This window comes from Hemitrygon akajei, chromosome 29 (assembly GCF_048418815.1).
Source record: "Hemitrygon akajei chromosome 29, sHemAka1.3, whole genome shotgun sequence".
Taxonomy (NCBI): domain Eukaryota; kingdom Metazoa; phylum Chordata; class Chondrichthyes; order Myliobatiformes; family Dasyatidae; genus Hemitrygon; species Hemitrygon akajei.
The window spans coordinates 32,630,989-32,650,723 of NC_133152.1; the positions used below are offsets into that span (position 1 = coordinate 32,630,989).

General features: G+C 40.9%; 1 protein-coding gene across 3 annotated transcripts in view; it reads left to right on the plus strand.

Annotated features, from left to right (window-relative positions):
• The window catches only part of acot7 (acyl-CoA thioesterase 7), a 273,337-nt gene that overhangs the window by 98,690 nt on the left and 154,912 nt on the right, over positions 1–19,735 (plus strand). For 2 of the 3 annotated variants that reach the window (XM_073032128.1, XM_073032130.1), the window contains exons 5-7: positions 6,383–6,497; positions 9,597–9,611; positions 15,787–15,873. In XM_073032128.1, coding sequence (XP_072888229.1) covers positions 6,383–6,497; positions 9,597–9,611; positions 15,787–15,873 — 217 coding nt within the window. The remainder of the gene's footprint in view (positions 1–6,382; positions 6,498–9,596; positions 9,612–15,786; positions 15,874–19,735) is intronic. The other variant, XM_073032129.1, reaches the window with a different exon arrangement.

The following is a 19,735-nucleotide window of genomic DNA, read 5'->3' on the forward strand; positions in this document are numbered from 1 at the left end:
GACAAAATAGGCCAGATTTAGCATGGTTTGCCTGACAAATTTGTTGTAATTCTTCGAGGAAATAGCAGCCAAGATAGACAAAGGAGAGTCAGTGAATGTTCTTTACTTGGATTTTCAGAAGGCCTTTGATGAGGTGCTACCATGAGGCTGCTTAACAAGACGTGAGCCCATGATATTACAGCAAAGATACATGTATGGTTAGAAGACTGGCTGAGTGTCAGAAGGCAAAGAGTGAGAATAAAGGGATCCTTTTCTGGTTGGCTGGCGCTGATTACTGGTGTTCCACAGGGGTCGGTGCTGTGAGAGCTTCTTTTCATGTTATAGGTCAGTGATTTGGATGACAGAATTGATGGCTTTGTGGCCAAGTTTGCAGATGATACAAAGGTAGGTGGAGGAAGCAGGGAATCTGCAGAAGGACTTGGACAGATTGGGAGAATTGGCAAAGCTGTGGCAGATGGAATATAGTGTAGGGATATAGATACATAGTCAGGAAGTATATACATAGGCTGAGTCAGTGGTAAGGAAGACAAATGCAATGTTAGCATTCATTTCGTGAGTAGTAGAATATAAGAACAAGGATATAATGCTGAGGCATTAGTCAGAACACACTTGGAGTATTGTGAGCAGTGTTGGGCCCTTTATCTAAGAAAGGATGTGTTGACATTGGAGACAGTCCAAAGGATGTTCATGAGAATGATTCAGGGAATGAAAGGTTATCGTATGAGAAGCGTTTGATGATCTGGTTGTTTATTTGCTGGAGTTTAGAAGAATGAGAGGGTGATGTCATTTAAACTTATCAAATATTGAAAGGTGTGTTTCGAGTGGATTTGGGATGGATGGCTCCTATAGGATCAGAGGCACAGACTCAGAATAGAGAGATGTCCATTTAGAACAGAAATGTGGAGGAATTTCTTCACCAAATCTCTGAAATTCATTGCTACGATGGCTGTAGAGACTAAGTCATTGAATATATTTAAAGAGGAGGTTGAAAGGGTTTTGATTAGTCAGGGTGTCAAAGGTTATGGAGAGAAGGTAGGAGAATGGGATTGAGAGGGTTAATAAATCAGCCATAATGGAATGTTGGAATATAATTTATGGGCCAAATGGCCTAATTTTGCTCTTATGTCTTATGGTTTTGTTATCAGTAACATCTCAAGCTCCATCATGCTGAGCACTGATGCCCCCCAGAGCTGTGTGCCTATCCCACTGCTGTTCAGACTGTTGAATCACAACTGCACTGCCAGGTACAGCTCAAACCAGATTATCAAGTTCACTGATGATAGAACAGTGGTTGGCCTCATTATCAACAATGATGAGTCGGCATACAGGGAGGAGATAGAGAGGCTTGAGAAATGGTGTGAGACCAGCAACCTGAGTCTCAACATGGACAAGACAGATGATTGTGGACTTCAGGAAGACAAAGGTCGATCGCTTTCCATGACACATCAACGGCTCTCTGTAGAGAGAGTGAAGAGCACAAAGTTCCCTGGTGTGTACATAACAGATGATCTAACCTGGACTCACAGCACCTCCTCACTTGTGAAGAAGGCACAGTAGCGCCTATATTTTCTGAGGAGATTGAAGTGTGCAAGGTTCTCTGCCCCACATTCTGACAACTTACCTGACTGCATCATTATACGGTTTGGACAATGCAAGACATTGGATCGCAAGACCCTACAGAGGATAGTAAAAAACTGCCGAAAGTATCCCTGGTGTCTCCTCCCCCCTATTTGTGACATTTACCTGCAGGATTTCAGATGAAGGGCCCGAATCAATATCAAGGACTCCTATCACCCATCCCACAATCTCTTTGACCCACTACTGCCAGGAAGGAGGTACAGAAGCATCAGGAATAGGACTGGCAGAGAGGGTAACAGCTTCTTCCCCCAGGCTGTGAGACTAATGAATACCCTGTCATCACTGAGGTCTTGTCTCTAGGACACAAGCTGTTTCCTGTTTACTGTTTACCTGTGCTGCTCACTGCATGCATTTTGAATTACATATTTATTAACTTATTTATGGTAATATTTTGCTTTATGTGCATTGTGTGATATATCTTTTGTGGGTGCACTGTAGTCCAGAAGAATTTTGTTTTATATATATGAATAACTAACACACACACACACACACACACAGTCAGATGGCAATGAACTTGAACTTCTCTTATTGTCTTATAGTTTTTACATCCACAGAGACCATGTTTTGTTTAATTTTTTGTTAAAGAAATGCTCCCTCCTATCTGACCAGAAGTGCATATTTGTTGTTACAGAAAAGGAAGGATTTCAATGTAGATATTTTGCCAATCTGTTAGGATTTTTAAAAAAATATGATGATCGATGTGCAATCAGCATAACTGGATAGAAATGTGTCCATGGTTATCAATCCTACCTTGCTGCAGAACTTAAATGACTAAATAATATTATAAATTGCTGTGCAAATATATAGTTGAAAAGATTTGGTAAATATCCAGAAAATGCCAGTGTAACTGTATCTTCCCCAGAATAACGCCTCCAAAAAATGAGGTACTTCCACTCTGAAGAATGTGTGGTTTTATATCAGCACCAGACTGCATGCCCCCTCATTGAACTTTGGATGCTTGGTTCAGTCCTCCCATTATTACTCCAAATTTCCATTACATCTCACACCCAGATCAGTTCCCATGACCTAATAATGTCAAGAGGAAGCCTTGTTTTTACTTTGGGAACATTGCTGTCAAACTCAAAGATGAGGTTTACACGGAACTCAAATCCTTGCTCTTGCGCTGTAGAAAAGACACTGTAATTTAATGTAGAATTGTATTCATTAGCTGCAATAGCCAAGCTGGTGGTCCTTAAAAAAAACTGCTAGAGTCCTGTCATGAAGATCCCTGCTTGTGGACTGTTTGTCCTACTCCCATCTGGGAAAAAGCTACACATCATCTAGTAGACTCGAAAACAGTTACTTCATCCAGGCTTTCAGGCATTTCAACACCTCCACCCATTAATCTACCTCAGCAACCCCCACCACCGCTACATTGCCTCAGTCATTATCATTTCCTGTCAGCGTCACTTTATGTTCAGATATAACTGCACCTCGTTTCATTTTAGGTACATGCAATCAGCCTATGTATGTAAGTTAATCTTGCGTATATAAACATCATCATCATTATGCGCCCTGTCTTATGAGTGGGGAATCATGGTCCATGACCATGATTATTCTTGGCAAGTTCTACAGAAATGGTTTCCCATTGCCTTCTTCATGACAATGTCTTTACAAGACAGGTAACCCCAGCCGTTATCAATTCTCTTCAGAGACTGTCTGCCTGGCGTCAGGGTTCACATGTCCAGGACTTGTGATATGCATCAGCTGCTCATACGACCATCCACTACCTGATCCCGTGGCTCCGTGTGATCCCAATCGGTGCTACACCTCGCCCAATGGTGACCTGCAGGCGAGCGGAGGGAAAGAGTGCCTTATACCTACTTTGTTGTTGTTGGTGTTCCTTTCTGCACTTTGTGGCGCATTGGGCAGTAACTTTGCCGTTTCTTTAGCGTTTGTCTGTTTTTATCGTGGCCGAGTTGCTAGCTCAACACTCAACCCTGCATGGATGGAAAGTGTGCAAGGAGCCGCCTGATTCAAACCCAAGACCACTTGCCTTGAAATCCGGTGCGCATGTCTCTACACCACCGGCTGGCATTACACCTCCTTTGGTAGAGATGTATCTCCACCTCGCCACCCAATATATGTATAAATGGCCACATTTGGAAATTATGCATATATTGTGATATATATTATTGCTTTTATATTTATAGTTATTGTATATTTTATGCTGATTGTGTTTTTTAATTTTGCATCAGATGCAGAGTAACAATAACTCCTTTGTTCTCCTTTACACTTGTTTACTGAAGAATGACAATAATTAATCTTGAATTTCTTAGGTGAGTCTTAAAATTCCTTGTCACCATCAGTGTTTTTGGGATCAGTAGGAAGAATGTTCCTACAGGCTCCACAAAAATGTCTGTTACTTTGCTGTTTACACCTCACCCTGCGTAACCTCGTCAGCAATCTTACTATCTGCCCCAGTTGTTAGAATGCCTCTCACCATTAGTGTGAGTCATGTACCTTGTTTGATCAATGCAACTGTGACATAGACTCTAAGCTGTTGCTCAGGAAGCAGCTTGGTGTACTCAGCCATTATTCATTCCATACTGTGCCAAAAGTTGAAATGAACCCTGTGCACTATCTTGGAAATTTACGGGCTTATAAATAATGCTTGTTAGTAAATTATCAGTATAATGTGTTTTAACTATGGAATTTTATTGGTGCACTGTATACTCAGAAAACTGAAGCATGCAGTAATCTATAAGTGCTGACATTTTATATGATGTGTTACCAAAATGTTCCAGTGTATTTTGCACATTAGTTTGAATGCACAATGTAGGGGTTGTGTTTTTTTTTAAAGATATAGGCTAATTGTGGAGACAATGTGTCATCTTCTGAAATTTAGAAATCCAGAACAAGACTTACTGTTTAAAGATTGCCCATGTGAAGTGATCTTTTCTCTCTCAGAACGTTATTGATCTTTGTCAGAGCACACCATAGCACAGAAGCAGACCCTTCGGTCCACATGGTTCATGCTAAATCGTCAGTCTGTTGAGTCCCATCGACCTGCGCTGGGACCATAGCCCTTCGTTTCCTCTCATTCGTGTACCTATCTTACGTGTTGGAATTGACCCTGCATCCACCACTTGCACTGGCAGCTTGTTTCACCCTCTGAGTGGAGAAGTTTCTTGTCATGTTCCCCTTAAACATTTCACCTTCACCCTTAACCCATGGCCTCTAGTTCTATCCTACCCAACCTCAGTGGAAAATGCCTTTTTTCATTTACTCTATCTATATGGCTCATAATTGTGTACATCTCTATCAAATCTCCCCTCATTCTCCTATGTTCTATTACCTATTCAACCTTTCCCTATAGCCCAGGTCTTCATGTCTTGGCAACATGGCTGTCAATTTTCTCTGCACTCTTTCCACCTTATTGATATCCTTTCTGCAGGTAGGTGACCAGAACACAATGTTCCAAATCGGGCCTCACCAACATCTTATACAACTTCAACATACCATACCAACTCCTGTACTCAGTACTTTAATTTATGAAAGCCAATATGCCAAAAGCTCTCTTTACAACCATATCTACCTGTGACACAACTTCCAAGGAATTATGGATCTATATTCTCAGATCCATCTGTTCTGCTGCACTCCTTAGCTCTCTACTACTCACTGTGTAAGTCCTATTCTAATTTGTCCTCTAAGAGTGCAACACCTCACATTTGTCTGCAATAAATTCCATCTGCCATTTTTCAGCCCTTTTTTCCAACAGGCTTAGATCCTGCCCCAAGCTTTGATAGCCTTCCTCATTGCCACAGTGCTCCCTGTCATGGTGTCATCTGCAAATTTGCTGATCCAGCTTACTACATTATCTTCAAAATCATTGTTGTAGACTCCACACCAATCCCTGTAGCACACCACTAGTCACAGGCCTCCAGACTGATAGGCAACCATCTATTACCACCCTCTGCCTTCTCCCACAAAGCCAATGAGCCAATGTCTAATTTACTTTACTACATCATCTTGAATGCCAAGTGATTAAACTTTCTTGACCAACCTCCCACATGGGACCTTGTCAAAGAGCTTGATAAAATCATGAACACAATATCTACTGCTTTGCCTTTACTAACTTTCCTAGTCACTTCCTTGACAATCTCCATAAGATTGGTTAGACATGACCTGCCACACACAAAGTCATGTTGACTATTCCTAATCAGTCCCTGTCTATCCAAATATTTATATATCTGGCCCCTGAGAATACTTTCATTTCCTTAAAGGGCCGTCAATTTTACGAGGCAGTGATAGACTGTTCATCAACAAGGAGGTAAAAGTTCACTGTGAGTAGATGAAAATGTAGAGTTGAGGTTACTGTCAGAACACTGGGAACTTACTGAATAGCAGAGCAGACTTCAGAGGACACTAGACTTACTGTTGCTATTTTTTTGCATGTTTTTATAGTTGTACGGCTTACAATTTGGGATTCCTTCCCTCAAACCTTCACTCTACCATTTCTTTCTGCAACCTTAAAAACCGCTTCCTTAGCATTGATCAACTTGCATCTCACTCTGATGTGAATACTCATGGGAGGCATCTTGAGGGTGAAGTTGTTCTTTAATTATAAATCACTATTGTCGTTGATTTTCAGAATTATTCTCTGAGGAGTTATTGGCATACTGCAATGGGTTTGATGTTCAAGAATGATAAAAAGAAATGCTGCATTGTAAAAGAAAGTTTACATTAACTAAACATTGAACTTTTTGTTCCTCCCAATTCCAACCTTTGCCCCTCTCAAAAGTATTCAAGTCCAGAACAGCAAGAGGAAGGTCAAAAGCGGTATGAAGCTCAGAAATTGGACCGAATTGAAACCAAGCAAAGGAATGGTGATATAATTTTTCCTGTCATTAATGTGGGTAAGTTGCACAATCAAGCTTATTTCTGTTTCTAAGTTGAAACAGTTGTGAGAGAAATATTTCCTGTCCTTAACACCAGGCTATATACAGATTTTCAGATTTGCTGCTGTTGATTTAAATGAAACTTCATCTTAGTAGTAAAAAATTAACATTTATATTGTGGGTAATCTTCAAAATCAGCGTACAGTTTAATTTCAAGGCTTCTTGTTTTTCTCCTGCTTTTTGATTTAACCTCAGCACCCGTAACCTGCTCTCCTCCTGCAGTGAGGTGGCTGCACCGATGTAGCCTCTCTCCTGCTGTGCCTAATTCCCATTGTCTCTGACCACAACATTAAGTTGCTAGCTTCCCTCCCACAAAACTCAAGCTTCTGCCTTCGAAAGCTTGGAGTTTTCATCTGCTACCAATAGATCCATTGCCAGAGAGCACCTTTTCCCAGAGCAAATCCCTGTTGATGCAGGATGAAACGGTTATGTGTGACTACAGGGTATGCAGTAATCTTTTATACCCTTAGAACCCCATGGCCAGCAGTTATACTTTATATTTTATAGGAATATTCTTTGTCACAATGGCTAAAGAATTCCAAGTATACCCTCATAAATTTGTAAGCTTGCTTAAAAGTTCAATAAATAATTGTAATATGTGGGTTATTATCAGCCATTCACAATGTACAAATTTTTTGAAATTAGTTTGAATATGATCTTGCTCAATAAAATTCTTGGGATTACCTTGTACAACATAGAACATTGTATTCCTCTGTCTATGCTTTCAATAAAGAGATTTTCTTTTTCTCTTTAAATTATACACCAAAAATGTTGGAAATATTTAGCTGGCCAGAACTGATGGGAAGTCATCAGTCTGAAGCATCGTGTCTTCACAAATGCTACCTGTCCTGCTGAGTACTTGTAGCAATACTGTTTTTATTATGCACTCTCAGCAGCATAGTGCTTTTGGATTTTTAATTGTTTTAAGGAGGTCATGACCCTTATTAACATAAATAGCAGAAGAGTTTGAGTCACAATGAAGTATGGAGCATGCTGAATAGGATGATGTTAATAAGTATGAAGAAGAGGAGTACATTTTCCCAAGTCACAAGCTTCTGCTTAGTCACTGATCTCTCCCAGGGTCCCAGTATTAACATTAAAGCACAAGGATGTTGATCATGTATGGAAATGGCACTGCACCTCCTACCTCTTCAATAATGCCAACATCACTTCCTTGCACATATAACCACAAATATGCCCGTAATTCCAAGAATATACATTTCTAGTTATTGTCCGTAGTATTTTGGATGGTTACTTTTGACAAGCAACCACATACTTATTGAGACAACAACAGTTGAAAATGCATTGTTTCCTTCATAAATCTTGTAAGTAGGTGTGTGGTATATATAATCCTGTTATTTGCTCTCACAGTAATCCAATAAGCACTGATAAATAACTCAAAACTTTTTTTTAATATAAAATGTTCCATTTTAAAGCTGACTAATATTTGATTTTTTTTTGCAAAAGATAGGATAGGTTTAAGATTATAGGGCCCATTGTCCGCATTTGTGCTGCCTGTGAGAGGTTTGTCCTTTGGGAAAGAGTATCTGGAGATCAGGAATCTGCTGGCCTTGATTTTCCTCCAGGCATGGTTGCCAGGCAGTGCTTTCTGGCAGCAACATGAACTCAGAGAATTGGCCCTTGTGAATAAAAAACAAGAACACAATTTTCTCCTCACTGCTAGCTAAAAAAAGGAAGACATGAATTATATTCCACCATCTTGCATGACTCAGTCATGTTTTAGAGCTCAAAGCAGCACATTACAGTGTAAGCCATGACTATTAATGTAGGTGATTGACATGGGCATTGTAGAGTGATGGAAGATAGCAATAAACTGCAGAGGGACTTAGATACAAATTAATGCAGATAAGTCTGCACTTACTGACTTGAAATAACCATAATGATTGTAATGATCATGGGGAAATGGCGTCATAGAGAAATCACGAATCTGAAATGATAGAATAAAGAGTGCTCAGGACGTCAAAGCACAGTCAAGCTGCTATCAAGAAAGGATATGGGATGTTAGGTTATTTAATTTAGTGTGGGTAAACATCAATGAGAATTTTTGTGCTGAATTTTCCATAGGGTAACTCTACTGTATTTCATCTGCTGTTTTAGCAGAAGCCTTAACCCTGGTTAAATTTGTAGAGGTATTTTGTGTGAACAGTTTAAACTTTTATCAGTACGCATGTTCTCCCGCTTCATACTTCTTTTTCCTTTCCCATGTGCAGTCCACTGGGACATCATATAGCTCCCATGCAGTGAAACTTAGAATCATAGGGTACTTCGCCCCATCTACTATGAGCCAGGCTGTTATTCTGCTTGGTTCCATTGATCCACACCTTTACCAAAGCCCCCCCATATCCTTCCCATCCATATACTGTACGTATCCAAATTTCTCTCAAATGTTGAAATCAAACCTGGATTCAGCATTTCTGCCAGCAGTTCACTGCACACACACATCACTCTCTGAGTGAAGAATTCCCCCCCCAGGTTACCCTTAAATATTTCACCTTTCACCTTTAATTTATGACCTGTAGTTCTAGTCTCACCCATCCTCAGTGGAAAAAGCCTGCTTGCATTTACCCTATCTATAACCCTCATAATTTTCTGCACCTCTATAAAATATCTAAATCTCCTATGCTCCAGTGAATAATTACAGCCACAGTTTACAACTAAGTAGATTAACTGGAGTGGAGAGCATCTCATGTTCTCAATATTTATTGCTTATTTATTTATTTTTTTTCTTTTGTATTTGCACAGTTTGTTTTCTTTTGCATATTGGCTGTGTGTCTGGTCTGTTGGAAGTGGTCTTTCATTGATTCTGTTGTGTTTCTTGGATCTACTGTGAATGCCCACAAGAAAATGAATCTCAGGGTTGTGTATAGTGACATATATGTACTTTGATAACAAATTTACTTTGAACTTTGAATTAATTCACAAAGTATGTTTAATTTCTCACTATTTAAAATTGAGCAACAGGATAGATCCAGTTTTCTTGAATTATATTAACAGTAATTTACTTTTTTCTTGTTTATTACTACATTCCCCTGGCAGACCGACAGTCTAAAGGTAAGCTTTGTCTCATTGTACTATTGCTCTTTTTTGTAAACTCCCTTAGAGAAGTACATAATAGTTCTTAAGATTCAAAACTCTATAGCAAGTTCTGTATGGGATGTTACACTCAGTGGCCACTTCATTAGCTACACCTGTACCCTTGTTTGTTAATACAATCTGTTACGGATTCAAGCAACAATAAATATATGAGTTAGGCAGGGGTTTATATAACAAATAACACGTTTATTAAACACTGAAAACAAAACCCCCAAAAGTAAACAAATCACTAACGTAACCGGAAATCAGCTGCTGTACGGCAGCTTAAACAGTTCTTAAAGCAATGAAGCTTAAACAGTTCTTAAAGCGATGTTGCAAAAACAGTTCTTCAAAGTAGTATTGCAAAAGTTCAAAATGCTCACAGTCCATTTAAGGGAGAGACTTTTTAAGACGATTTAAATTCTCTTTCATGTCGTGTTGCTTCGGTTCCCAAGATCGAACTTTTTCCCACAAAGATGGAAATGAAACGGCTTAAAGGCACTGACTTTTCCTTTACAGAACTGTTCCCAATCCTTTCTGCTATTTCACAGGGATTAACACGAGAACAGTCAACGAATTCCTTCCGAATAAGGATCAAACAAGGTCGAACCTGTTTCACCGTCGAAATCGATTCTCCTCGATCTTTTAACTCCCGAACTCCGATCTTCACTCTCCACTGATTCTCAACTAGCAGTAGTATAAAGAAACTGCTGGCAATGACCTTTTAAACTTTAGGCATTAGATAAAACTTCATCTTTCAACTAAACTGCGTCATAACATTAAATCACGCAATGGTATGGTCAACATGGCAAATCCAGCCACGAACTGCCCCTCCTCACAGGGAGGGGTCCTCCTTTTATACCCTGTAAAAAAAACCTGTCACATGACCTCTACTGGCGGGAAAATGATGTCACTCCACCATCACAAGACCATTACCTCAAGTCCAGTATAACTTCAACCCCTGTCACGTGACAAGGGTACCACTGTCACGTGTCATGGGTACGTAACAAATCATGTGGCAGCAACTCAGTGTGTAAAAACGTGCAAGCATGGTCAAGAGGTTCAGTTGTTGTTTAGACCGAACATCAGAAAAGGGAAGAAATGTGATCGAAGTGATTTTGACCATTGTGCCAGAAGGGGTGGTTTGGGTATGTCAGAAGCTGCTGATTTCCTGGAGTTTTCATACACAACATTCTGTAGAATTTACAGGGAATAGTGCGAAAAACAAAAAAAATTGCAGTGAGCGGCAGTTTTTGGGGGGAAAAAAACACCTTGTTAATGATAGAGGTCAGAGGAGAATGGCCAGGCTCGTTCAAGCTGACAGGAAGGCAACAGTAACTCAGATAACCAAGCATTAACAACAGTGGTGTGCAGAAGAGCATCTCTGAATGCACAACACTTGGAGCTTTGAAGTGGATGGAGCCGCCCACAGCAGCAGAAGATCATGAACGTACACAGTGACTACCTTATTAGGTACAGGCGGTCCCTAATAAAGTGGACACTGAGTGTTCATTAAATTATCTGAAAAAAGCATAGGAATAGGTTCAGGGAATAGAATGCGAAATGTGTCATGATGTATTCGTGTTAAAGGAGAAATAATTCCAGTATTATAGTGCCCTCAAGTTACAGCAGTAATGAAAAAAAGCACAGAGCAATAAAATATGAATTTCTGGTTATCCATCCAATTGTGATTACGCTGTTTCCTTTCCCATGCAGATGGAGAGAATTCTCATTGGAAAACCTAGTGAAGAGCTAAAACCACATAAATATGACTGAAAAGGCTAGGCAGTCACAGTAATCATTTTAAGCAGTCTGGTCTGCAGTTGTGCCTTGGCATAACAAAGCTGTATGGCTGATGCTGATATATTGTATTAATATGTTATTCTTTAATGTCTTCTTACAAACAACCCAACATAAGCTTCCCTTTAGAGTGATTGTCATTCTTTACTGTTAAGGCATGGTAGCATAGTGGTTAGCAGAATGCTTTACAGTACCAACGACTCAGAACTGTGACCGCGTGGGTTTCCTCCGGTTGCTCTGGTTTCCTGCCGGAGTCCAAAGATGTACTGGTTGGGAGGTTAATTGGTCAGTGTAAATCATCCCGTCATTAGGCTTGAAGGTTGCTGGTCAGCACGGCTCGAAGGGCAGAAAGGCTTTATTCCCCACTGTGTCTCACTGTGTAAATAAGTAAATGAATGAATCAATCAATGTATGTTCAAGCTCACTGTACTCTCATCTCAATTCATTATGGTTTTTAGATGACATTGCTGGATATTTTCTTCACCTGCCTTTACTAATTTTAGTTTTATCCCATATCTGACTGAACCTTTATGCACTTACACTAACTCTCCACTGGTACATCGTTATTTTAACATACATACTGCCTGTTATGCCACTGCCATTTAGGGTAGCAGTGAAGGTCCTCCATTTCTGGAAGTGTTCATCATGTCAGTAGCTTCCTTGGTTGTCACTACTGTCAGTCACACAGTAGAGGCTCGGGAATACCATCACACTCAGGATTCTTCATTGCTGTTTCTGTAATAGTTTTGTTTGACCAATCAGAGATATTAGCCCTGAGCTGGACGCCTGAACCCAGAGGACTGATGGAACACTCTTACTCTGGCCTCTACCCTTTGAGCTGTTTGGCATGGGTGACCCTACCAAGAGCTGAAGCATGAATTTCTGAACCCAGCCAGCATAGCTGTCTGGGTCATTGAGGGGCGCACACCTCAAAACCCAGCAACAAGGTTGTGGTCCTCTTGGAGGATTTTTTATTTTAAGCAAAACATTGATTTATTTTAGCAACACACACAAAATGCTGGTGGAACAGAGCAGGCCAGGCAGCATCTACAGGGAGAACCGCTGTCGACGTTTCGGGCCGAATCTGTTCATCAGGACTAACTGAAAGGAAAGATAGTAAGAGATTTGAAAGTAGGAGGGGGAGGGGAAATTGCAAAATGATAGGAGAAGACCGGAGGGGGTGGGGTGAAGCTGATTTATTTTGATTTATTTTACAAATGTTTGTATTTATTTTAGAGATACAACACTTCTGGCCCATCTAGCCTGTGCAGGCCAATTGCACCAATGTGATCAATTAACCTGCTAACTTTGTATGTCTTTGAACGTGGGAGGAAACTTGAACACTCAGAGGAAACTCACACAGTCATGGGGAGAATGTACTAACTCCTTACAGACAGTGGCGGAATTGAGCCTGGGTCGCTGGTGCTGTAATAGCGTTACACTCCGCCCTCTGCCGTGCTGCCGTACTGCCCTCTACACTCCTGTGCCGCTGTTTCTATGATGGAGAGGCCAATTTTCACTGAAGTTTCCACACTGGGTCTCGGATTATTCATACTACAGTGTAGGATTTCACCCCCTTAGAATTTATTGCTTATTTACAGGACTGCTGACTGAAACTTTTCTAGTTCTGCTGTTCATCTAAACCCACCAAGGAGGGGGGTGACATTTGCAATTTTCCAGGCGCCTACTTATGCATTTGTTCAGTTCTTTGTTTACATTTGTTCTGCAGAACTTTGTGACTGCATATGAGTGACTGATAAAGCCACTATGTTTGGCTATCCAGCAAGATTTATCACCAAACTTGGATTCTAGCTCTGGTAAATGTGACAGAGACTGAAAAGATCACCACAACCTTACAAGTATTTAATCTGAATGAGCTCAGTAGTTGGCTGTTCTTGTGAGAATCCTTTGAGGTGACATTGCAACCTTTGAGACCTTGGTTGTAGGTGACTTCACTGTGGGTGCTCTCAATTACAAGTAACAAATTATATTCTTTTGGGATACTCAGAATTAATTTATCTCTTTCTGTCTTGGCTTTGAACCATCTGGATTATAATTAAATTTGGGATCCGGCTTAGGAATTCCGAACTGCTGCAGTTGATTTCAGAGATCATTTAATATCACTTAAAATCTCTCCGGCTTTGACATAGGTTTAAATTTGATCTTCTTCTGAAGGAAATTGATAGTTAATGGCATTAGAAATTTAAACCCCAGTATGTCTTCGCTCAGCACTAAAGCAGGTATTGACTGACAGCAAGCAAAGAGGAAGAACAATGAAAATTAATAGAACAAAATTGGAGGAATGTGTTCTTTTCTGGAGCTCATTTCTCATAAGCTCTACATGAAGTGTATTTATTATTTCTCAAAAATATTAGACAATTGTCTCTTCGACTTGCCTTGCAGACGTTGAGAAATGTTACAGAGACATGAGTAGGAGTGAAACCAGCGAGTCTCTCACTGCTGTCACTCGGGACTCTACAGAATTTTCATCCATTTAGTTTCAGTTGGATAACATCAGTTAATTTGAACGAAGATTGGGCATGTGGCAATCCATTTTGATAGGCCATTTCTTGACTGATGAACTTTAAAATAACTTGCTAACTGTAAAACTTTCATGCTGTGTGAAGAGGTGCTTGTATTTGGACATGCATCTTGAGCAGCATGGTACCTTTGGGTGGCATAGTAGCACAGTGGCTAGCACAATGCATTTATGGTACCAGCTGTAAGATCAGGGTTCGATTCTTGCTGCTGTCTATAAAGTGTTTGTTTGTTCTCCCCATGACCATGCGGGTTTCCTCTGGGTGCTCTGGTTTCTTCCACATTCCAAAGATGTCCAGTTAGGATTAGTGAGCTGTAGGCATACTATGCTGCCGTCGGAAGTGTGGTGACACTTACGGACTGCCCAGCATAATCCTTGCTGATTGGATTTGATGCAGACAAACGATGTTTTTCACTGTATGTTTCAATGTTTTAATGTACATGTGACAAATAAAGCTGACCTTTAGCATATGTGGCTCAGCTGCACAGCTAGTAGAGCTACTGTCTCACAGTGTCAGCAACCTGGATTCAATCATGATCTCCAGTGCTGACTGTGTGGAGTTTGCATGTCCTTCATGTGACAGATCTTCCAGTTTCCACCCAACATACTAATGATGTCTGGTTGCTCGTTACTTGACTGCTGAAAATTGCATCTTGTTTGTAGTTGAAAGGTAGAATCATGGGAGTGAGAAGGTGTTGACTGGAATGTGAAGAGAGGGGGTTACAAGGAAAATTACTGAAGGAATAGGAAATTTCTGAGATCCAGTATATATTTAGTGGGCTGAATAGCTGCCATCTGTGTTGTAGGGAAAGATGGAACTACTCTGTTACATAATTATACAGAATTAAGTTTGGAAAGTTATGTCCATTGCTTTATGAACCAGTAAACTGAGAATAAATTTAAGTGAAGTTAGACACATAAGCAAGCAATTAAAAGGAGTAACAATGATTTTGATAGCTATATGGAGATATTCTCAATTTATAAACAGTTGATTTCTGAATATTCGGTCAGTAGTATTGATATTAGTTTCTCATTGTCACATGACCCAAGATGTAGTGAAAAGCTTGTCTTGCATACTGTTGGACAGATCAGATCGTTACACAGTGCTTTGAGGTAGAATAAGGTAATACAATAAGAATGCAGAAAAAAGTGTAAAAGCTACTAAAATGTGCAGAGCAGGTAAGTGATAAAGTGCTAGATCATAATGAGGTGGATTGTGAGGCCAATAGCTAGAAGTTTGTTGAAGAGTCTGATGACAATGGGATAGACACTGCCGTTGAGCCTGGTGGTATGTGCTTTTAGGCTTTTTTATCTTCTGCACCCGACAGGAGAGGGGAGAAGAGGGGACGCTTATGGTGGGCTGGGTCTCTGATTGTGCTGAATGGTTTACTGAGGCTGTGAGAAGTATAGACAGAGTCCATAGAGGGGAAGCTGGTTCTCCCCTCAAAATGGCAATGATTTTTAGGGTATGTGTTCAATTCATGCAGCTATTTTTCATCGTAACGAATTTGTCGTGCATAAGAATCCAACAACCGAAATTCCCAGAGTACCTTTTGCCAAACCAATTCAAGTTCTGAACTTTTACTTAAAGATTTGATTTTGTAAATCAAAGAATGAAGGTAGATTCTGTTTTTCATAGATTGCATTTGATTGACAAGCCATAAATCTGATATTATGAAAACAGTAATTTGCATTGAGTTATTTGGAAGCCACCTTTATTGACAAGTTTGTCAAATAATGATCATACATTGGTGGGTGTAGTTCAGTACCAGTAACAATGACTTAATATGCTTCTTTTACTTTCTTGTATTACAGAGCCATATACAGTGGGCTACAGCCAATCTAGTCTAATTCATCTTGTGGGACCATCAGACTGTGCGTTGCACAATTTTGTGCAAGGAGGTAACATAATGTTCCATCTGTTATTGTTATCTCTGTATCCAGAGAAGGTTGACAGGAATGAAAGATTTAATGGCTCTGGACCTGTGCTCACTGGAGTTTAGAAGTATGAGGGGACAGGGATCTCATTCAGACCTATCAAATATTGAAAGTTCTAGACAGAATGGATGTGGAGAGGGTTTTTCCTATAGTAGGAAGTCTTGGACCAGAGGGCACAACCTGAAAGTACAAGGATGGCCCTTTCAAGTGGCCTCCGCGTCAGTCTGTGGCAAAAAATTCCACTCATTGACCACCCTCTGGATAAAGAAGTTCCTCTGTTGTGTCTGTGCTCAGCTACATATCAATTAAGTAAAAGCACGCCCGCAGGAGATGGCATTGACTGGTGTATTCACATTGCAGAGAGAGGGGGAGAGAACAATGCACATGCATAGGCAACAGATCAATATGTAGTGTTAAGGTGGGGGGGGGGTCGTCATTGCTCTAAAAGAAATAGATCCATACATTACATGCACCTCATCTCTGTTCTGAAGGGAAAGTCTAGGTCCAAAGGGCACAGCTGCAGAACAGAAGGACATCTCTTTAGAACAGAGATGAGGAGGAATTTCTTTAGTCAGAAGATGGTGAACCAGTGGAATTCTTTAACACAGCGGGCTGTGAAGGCCAAGTTGTGGGTATGTTTAAAGGTTGATAGGCACTTAACTAATAAGGGTGTCAAAGGTTCTGGGGGGAAGGCAGGGAAATGGGGTTGAGCTGTCATGATATGATGGCAGAGAAAAGTCAATAGGCTGAATGGCCTAATTCTGTCTCTGTGAGACCATAAGACTTTGGTCTATATCCGTAAGACATAGGAACAGAATTACTAAATTTCTAATTCATTGGAACTTAGTCCAGCAGCACAACCAACAACAAGGGTGCAGAGATATCAATGTCTTTACTTTGTGATAAAATTATAATGTTTGTATAAAATGCTAAAATATATGATTATTTATGTATTATGGTAATGAGCCTCAGTTGCTTGGAATGCAGATTGCAGCATTTCGCAGGGATCGTTCGCTCCACGCACGGATCTCCCACCTGGCACTTACCCTAATCCCTGCAAGCGTAAGTGCTACACCTGTCCCTACACCTCTTCTCTTACCACCATCAGGGCCCCAAACAGTCCTTCAAGGTGAGGCAATACTTCACTTGTGAGTCGGTTGGGGTCATCTATAGTATCCGGTGCTCCCAGTACGGCCTCCTCTACATCGGTGAGACCCGACGCTGATTGGGGGACCGCTTCGTCGAGCACCTCCGCTCCATCCGCCATAACAGATAGGATCTCCTAGTTGCCACCCACTTCAACTCTGCTTCACGTTCCCATTTGGATATAGAAACATAGAAAATAGGTGCAGGAGTAGGCCATTCGGCCCTTCAAGCCTGCACCGCCATTCAGTATGATCATGGCTGATCATCCAACTCAGAACCCTGTACCTGCTTTCTCTCCATACCCCCTGATCCCTTTAGCCACAAGGGCCATATCTAACTTCCTCTTAAATATAGCTAATGAACCGGCCTCAACTGTTTCCTGTGGCAGAGAATTCCACAGATTCACCACTCTCTGTGTGAAGAAGTTTTTCCTTATCTTGATCCTAAAAGGCTTCCCCTTTATCCTTAAACTGTGACCCCTCGTTCTGGACTTCCCCAACATCGGAAACAATCTTCCTGCATCTAGCCTGTCCAATCCCCTTAGAATTTTATACATTTCAATAAGATCCCCCTTCAATCTTCTAAATTCCAGTGAGTATAAATCTAGTCGATTCAGTCTTTCTTCATATGAAAGTCCTGCCATCCCAGGAATCAATCTGGTGAACCTTCTCTGTAGTCCCTCTATGGCAAGAATATCTTTCCTCAGATTAGGGGACCAAAACTGCACACAATACTCTAGGTGCAGTCTCACCAAGGCCTTGTACAACTGTAGTAGAACCTCCCTGCTCCTGTACTCAAATCCTTTTGCTATGAATGCCAACATACCATTTGCCTTTTTCACCGCCTGCTGTTCCTGCATGCCCACCTTCAATGACTGGTGTACAATGACACCCAGGTCTCGTTGCATCTCCCCTTTTCCTAATCGGCCACTATTCAGATAATAATCTGTTTCCCTGTTCTTGCAACCAAAGTGGATAACCTCACATTTATCCACATTAAATTGTATCTGCCATGAATTTGCCCACTCACCTAACCTATCCAAGTCACCTTGCATCCTCTTAGCATCCTCCTCACAGCTAACACTGCCGCCTAGCTTTGTGTCATCCGCAAACTTGGAGATGCTGATATGTCCATACAGGGCCTCCTCTACTGCCATGATGAGGCCAAACTCAGGTTGGAGGAGCAACACCTCATATACCGTCAGGGTAGTCTACAGCCCCTTGGCATGAACATGGAAATCTCCAACTTCTGGTAATTCCCTCCCCCTCCATTCCCCCATCCCAGTTTCACTGTGCCTCTTCCTCCAGCTGCCTATCATTTCCCTCATGGTTCTGCCTCCTCCTACTACCCATAGTGCTTTCCCCTTACATTCCTTCTTCATCTTTCTGCCTATCCCCTCACCCACCCTTTGATCTTTCCTCTTACTGGTTTTTTACCTGGCACCTACCAGCCTTCTCCTTCCCACCCTCCCCCCACCTTCTTTATAGGGCCCCTGCCCCCTCCCTCTTCAGTCCTGACAAAGGGTCTTGGCCCGAAACGTTGACTGTTCATTTCCACGGATGCTGCCCGACCTGCTGAGCTCCTCCAGTGTGTTGTGCATGTAGCATTTGGCAAGGTGGGCTAGGAGGTTTCGAGTTAGCCGCACCCATCCTGTCCGGAGAGTAGTGAATCTGTGGAATTCTTTGCCACAGGAGGCCAAGTCTTTATATTTAAGGCAGAGGTTGATAGATTCTTGATTGGTCAAGGCATGAAGGGATATGGCGAGAAGGCAGGAGATTGGGACCGAGAGGAAAATTGGATCAGCCATGATGAAATGGTGGAGCAGACTCAATGGGCCAAATTGCCTAATTCTGCTCCTATATTATATGGTTTTATGGTCTATTGGTCTTACATTGAATTGTCTAATCCAGAGAACAAAATCTTGGAACATTTACCTTTTAACTCATAGAAGTTTCCCCCTTGCAATAAACTGTAAAAGTGAACTAAACCAAGATGATTTAGATATAGTTATAGACATAAATATACGGATGCCACAACTTTGAGTCATTCTCAGATGTGTTTTTAGACAGTAAGGATAAATTACGATGGAAAGAATCAAACTCTCCTACAATTATATGAGGTTTCATAAGCTATATATTGAGATCTGTAAATAATATTATCATTCTTGAACACCCAGCAGAAAGATGATATAAGAAAACTTCGTTATAAATTTTGCACATTGCTTTATATGTTTGTGGGCAAGATGACAAAATGTGCTTCACTGAAATGATTACTAATAGATTTATCAAGAAGACAGAGCAACAAGTTATTTCCACATATAGCGACAACATGAGTCTCTGCTCTTCTCAGGGAATTAGTTGCCACAACTTAGTGTAGACTTGTATCTTCCCCTTTATGGAAACATAGAAAAATCAGGCCTGTTGATTTCCAAGGGTCTATTGGACAGTATCGTGAGCTGCTGATCTGCCTGTTGAATTGCTACTTTGGGTACTGGTTATCACTGCTGACAGAACTGGGTTGCTGACGCATGTTGATTAAATCAATGGGTACATAATAACCAATGAATAATTTGGAATAACTCAGTATTGTATAAAAATTGCCTAATTTATTATATTAGGTGCAGAACATGATCTTCAGTGATTGTAGTGTATGGCTAAAAGACAGTCATAAATTCAAAACA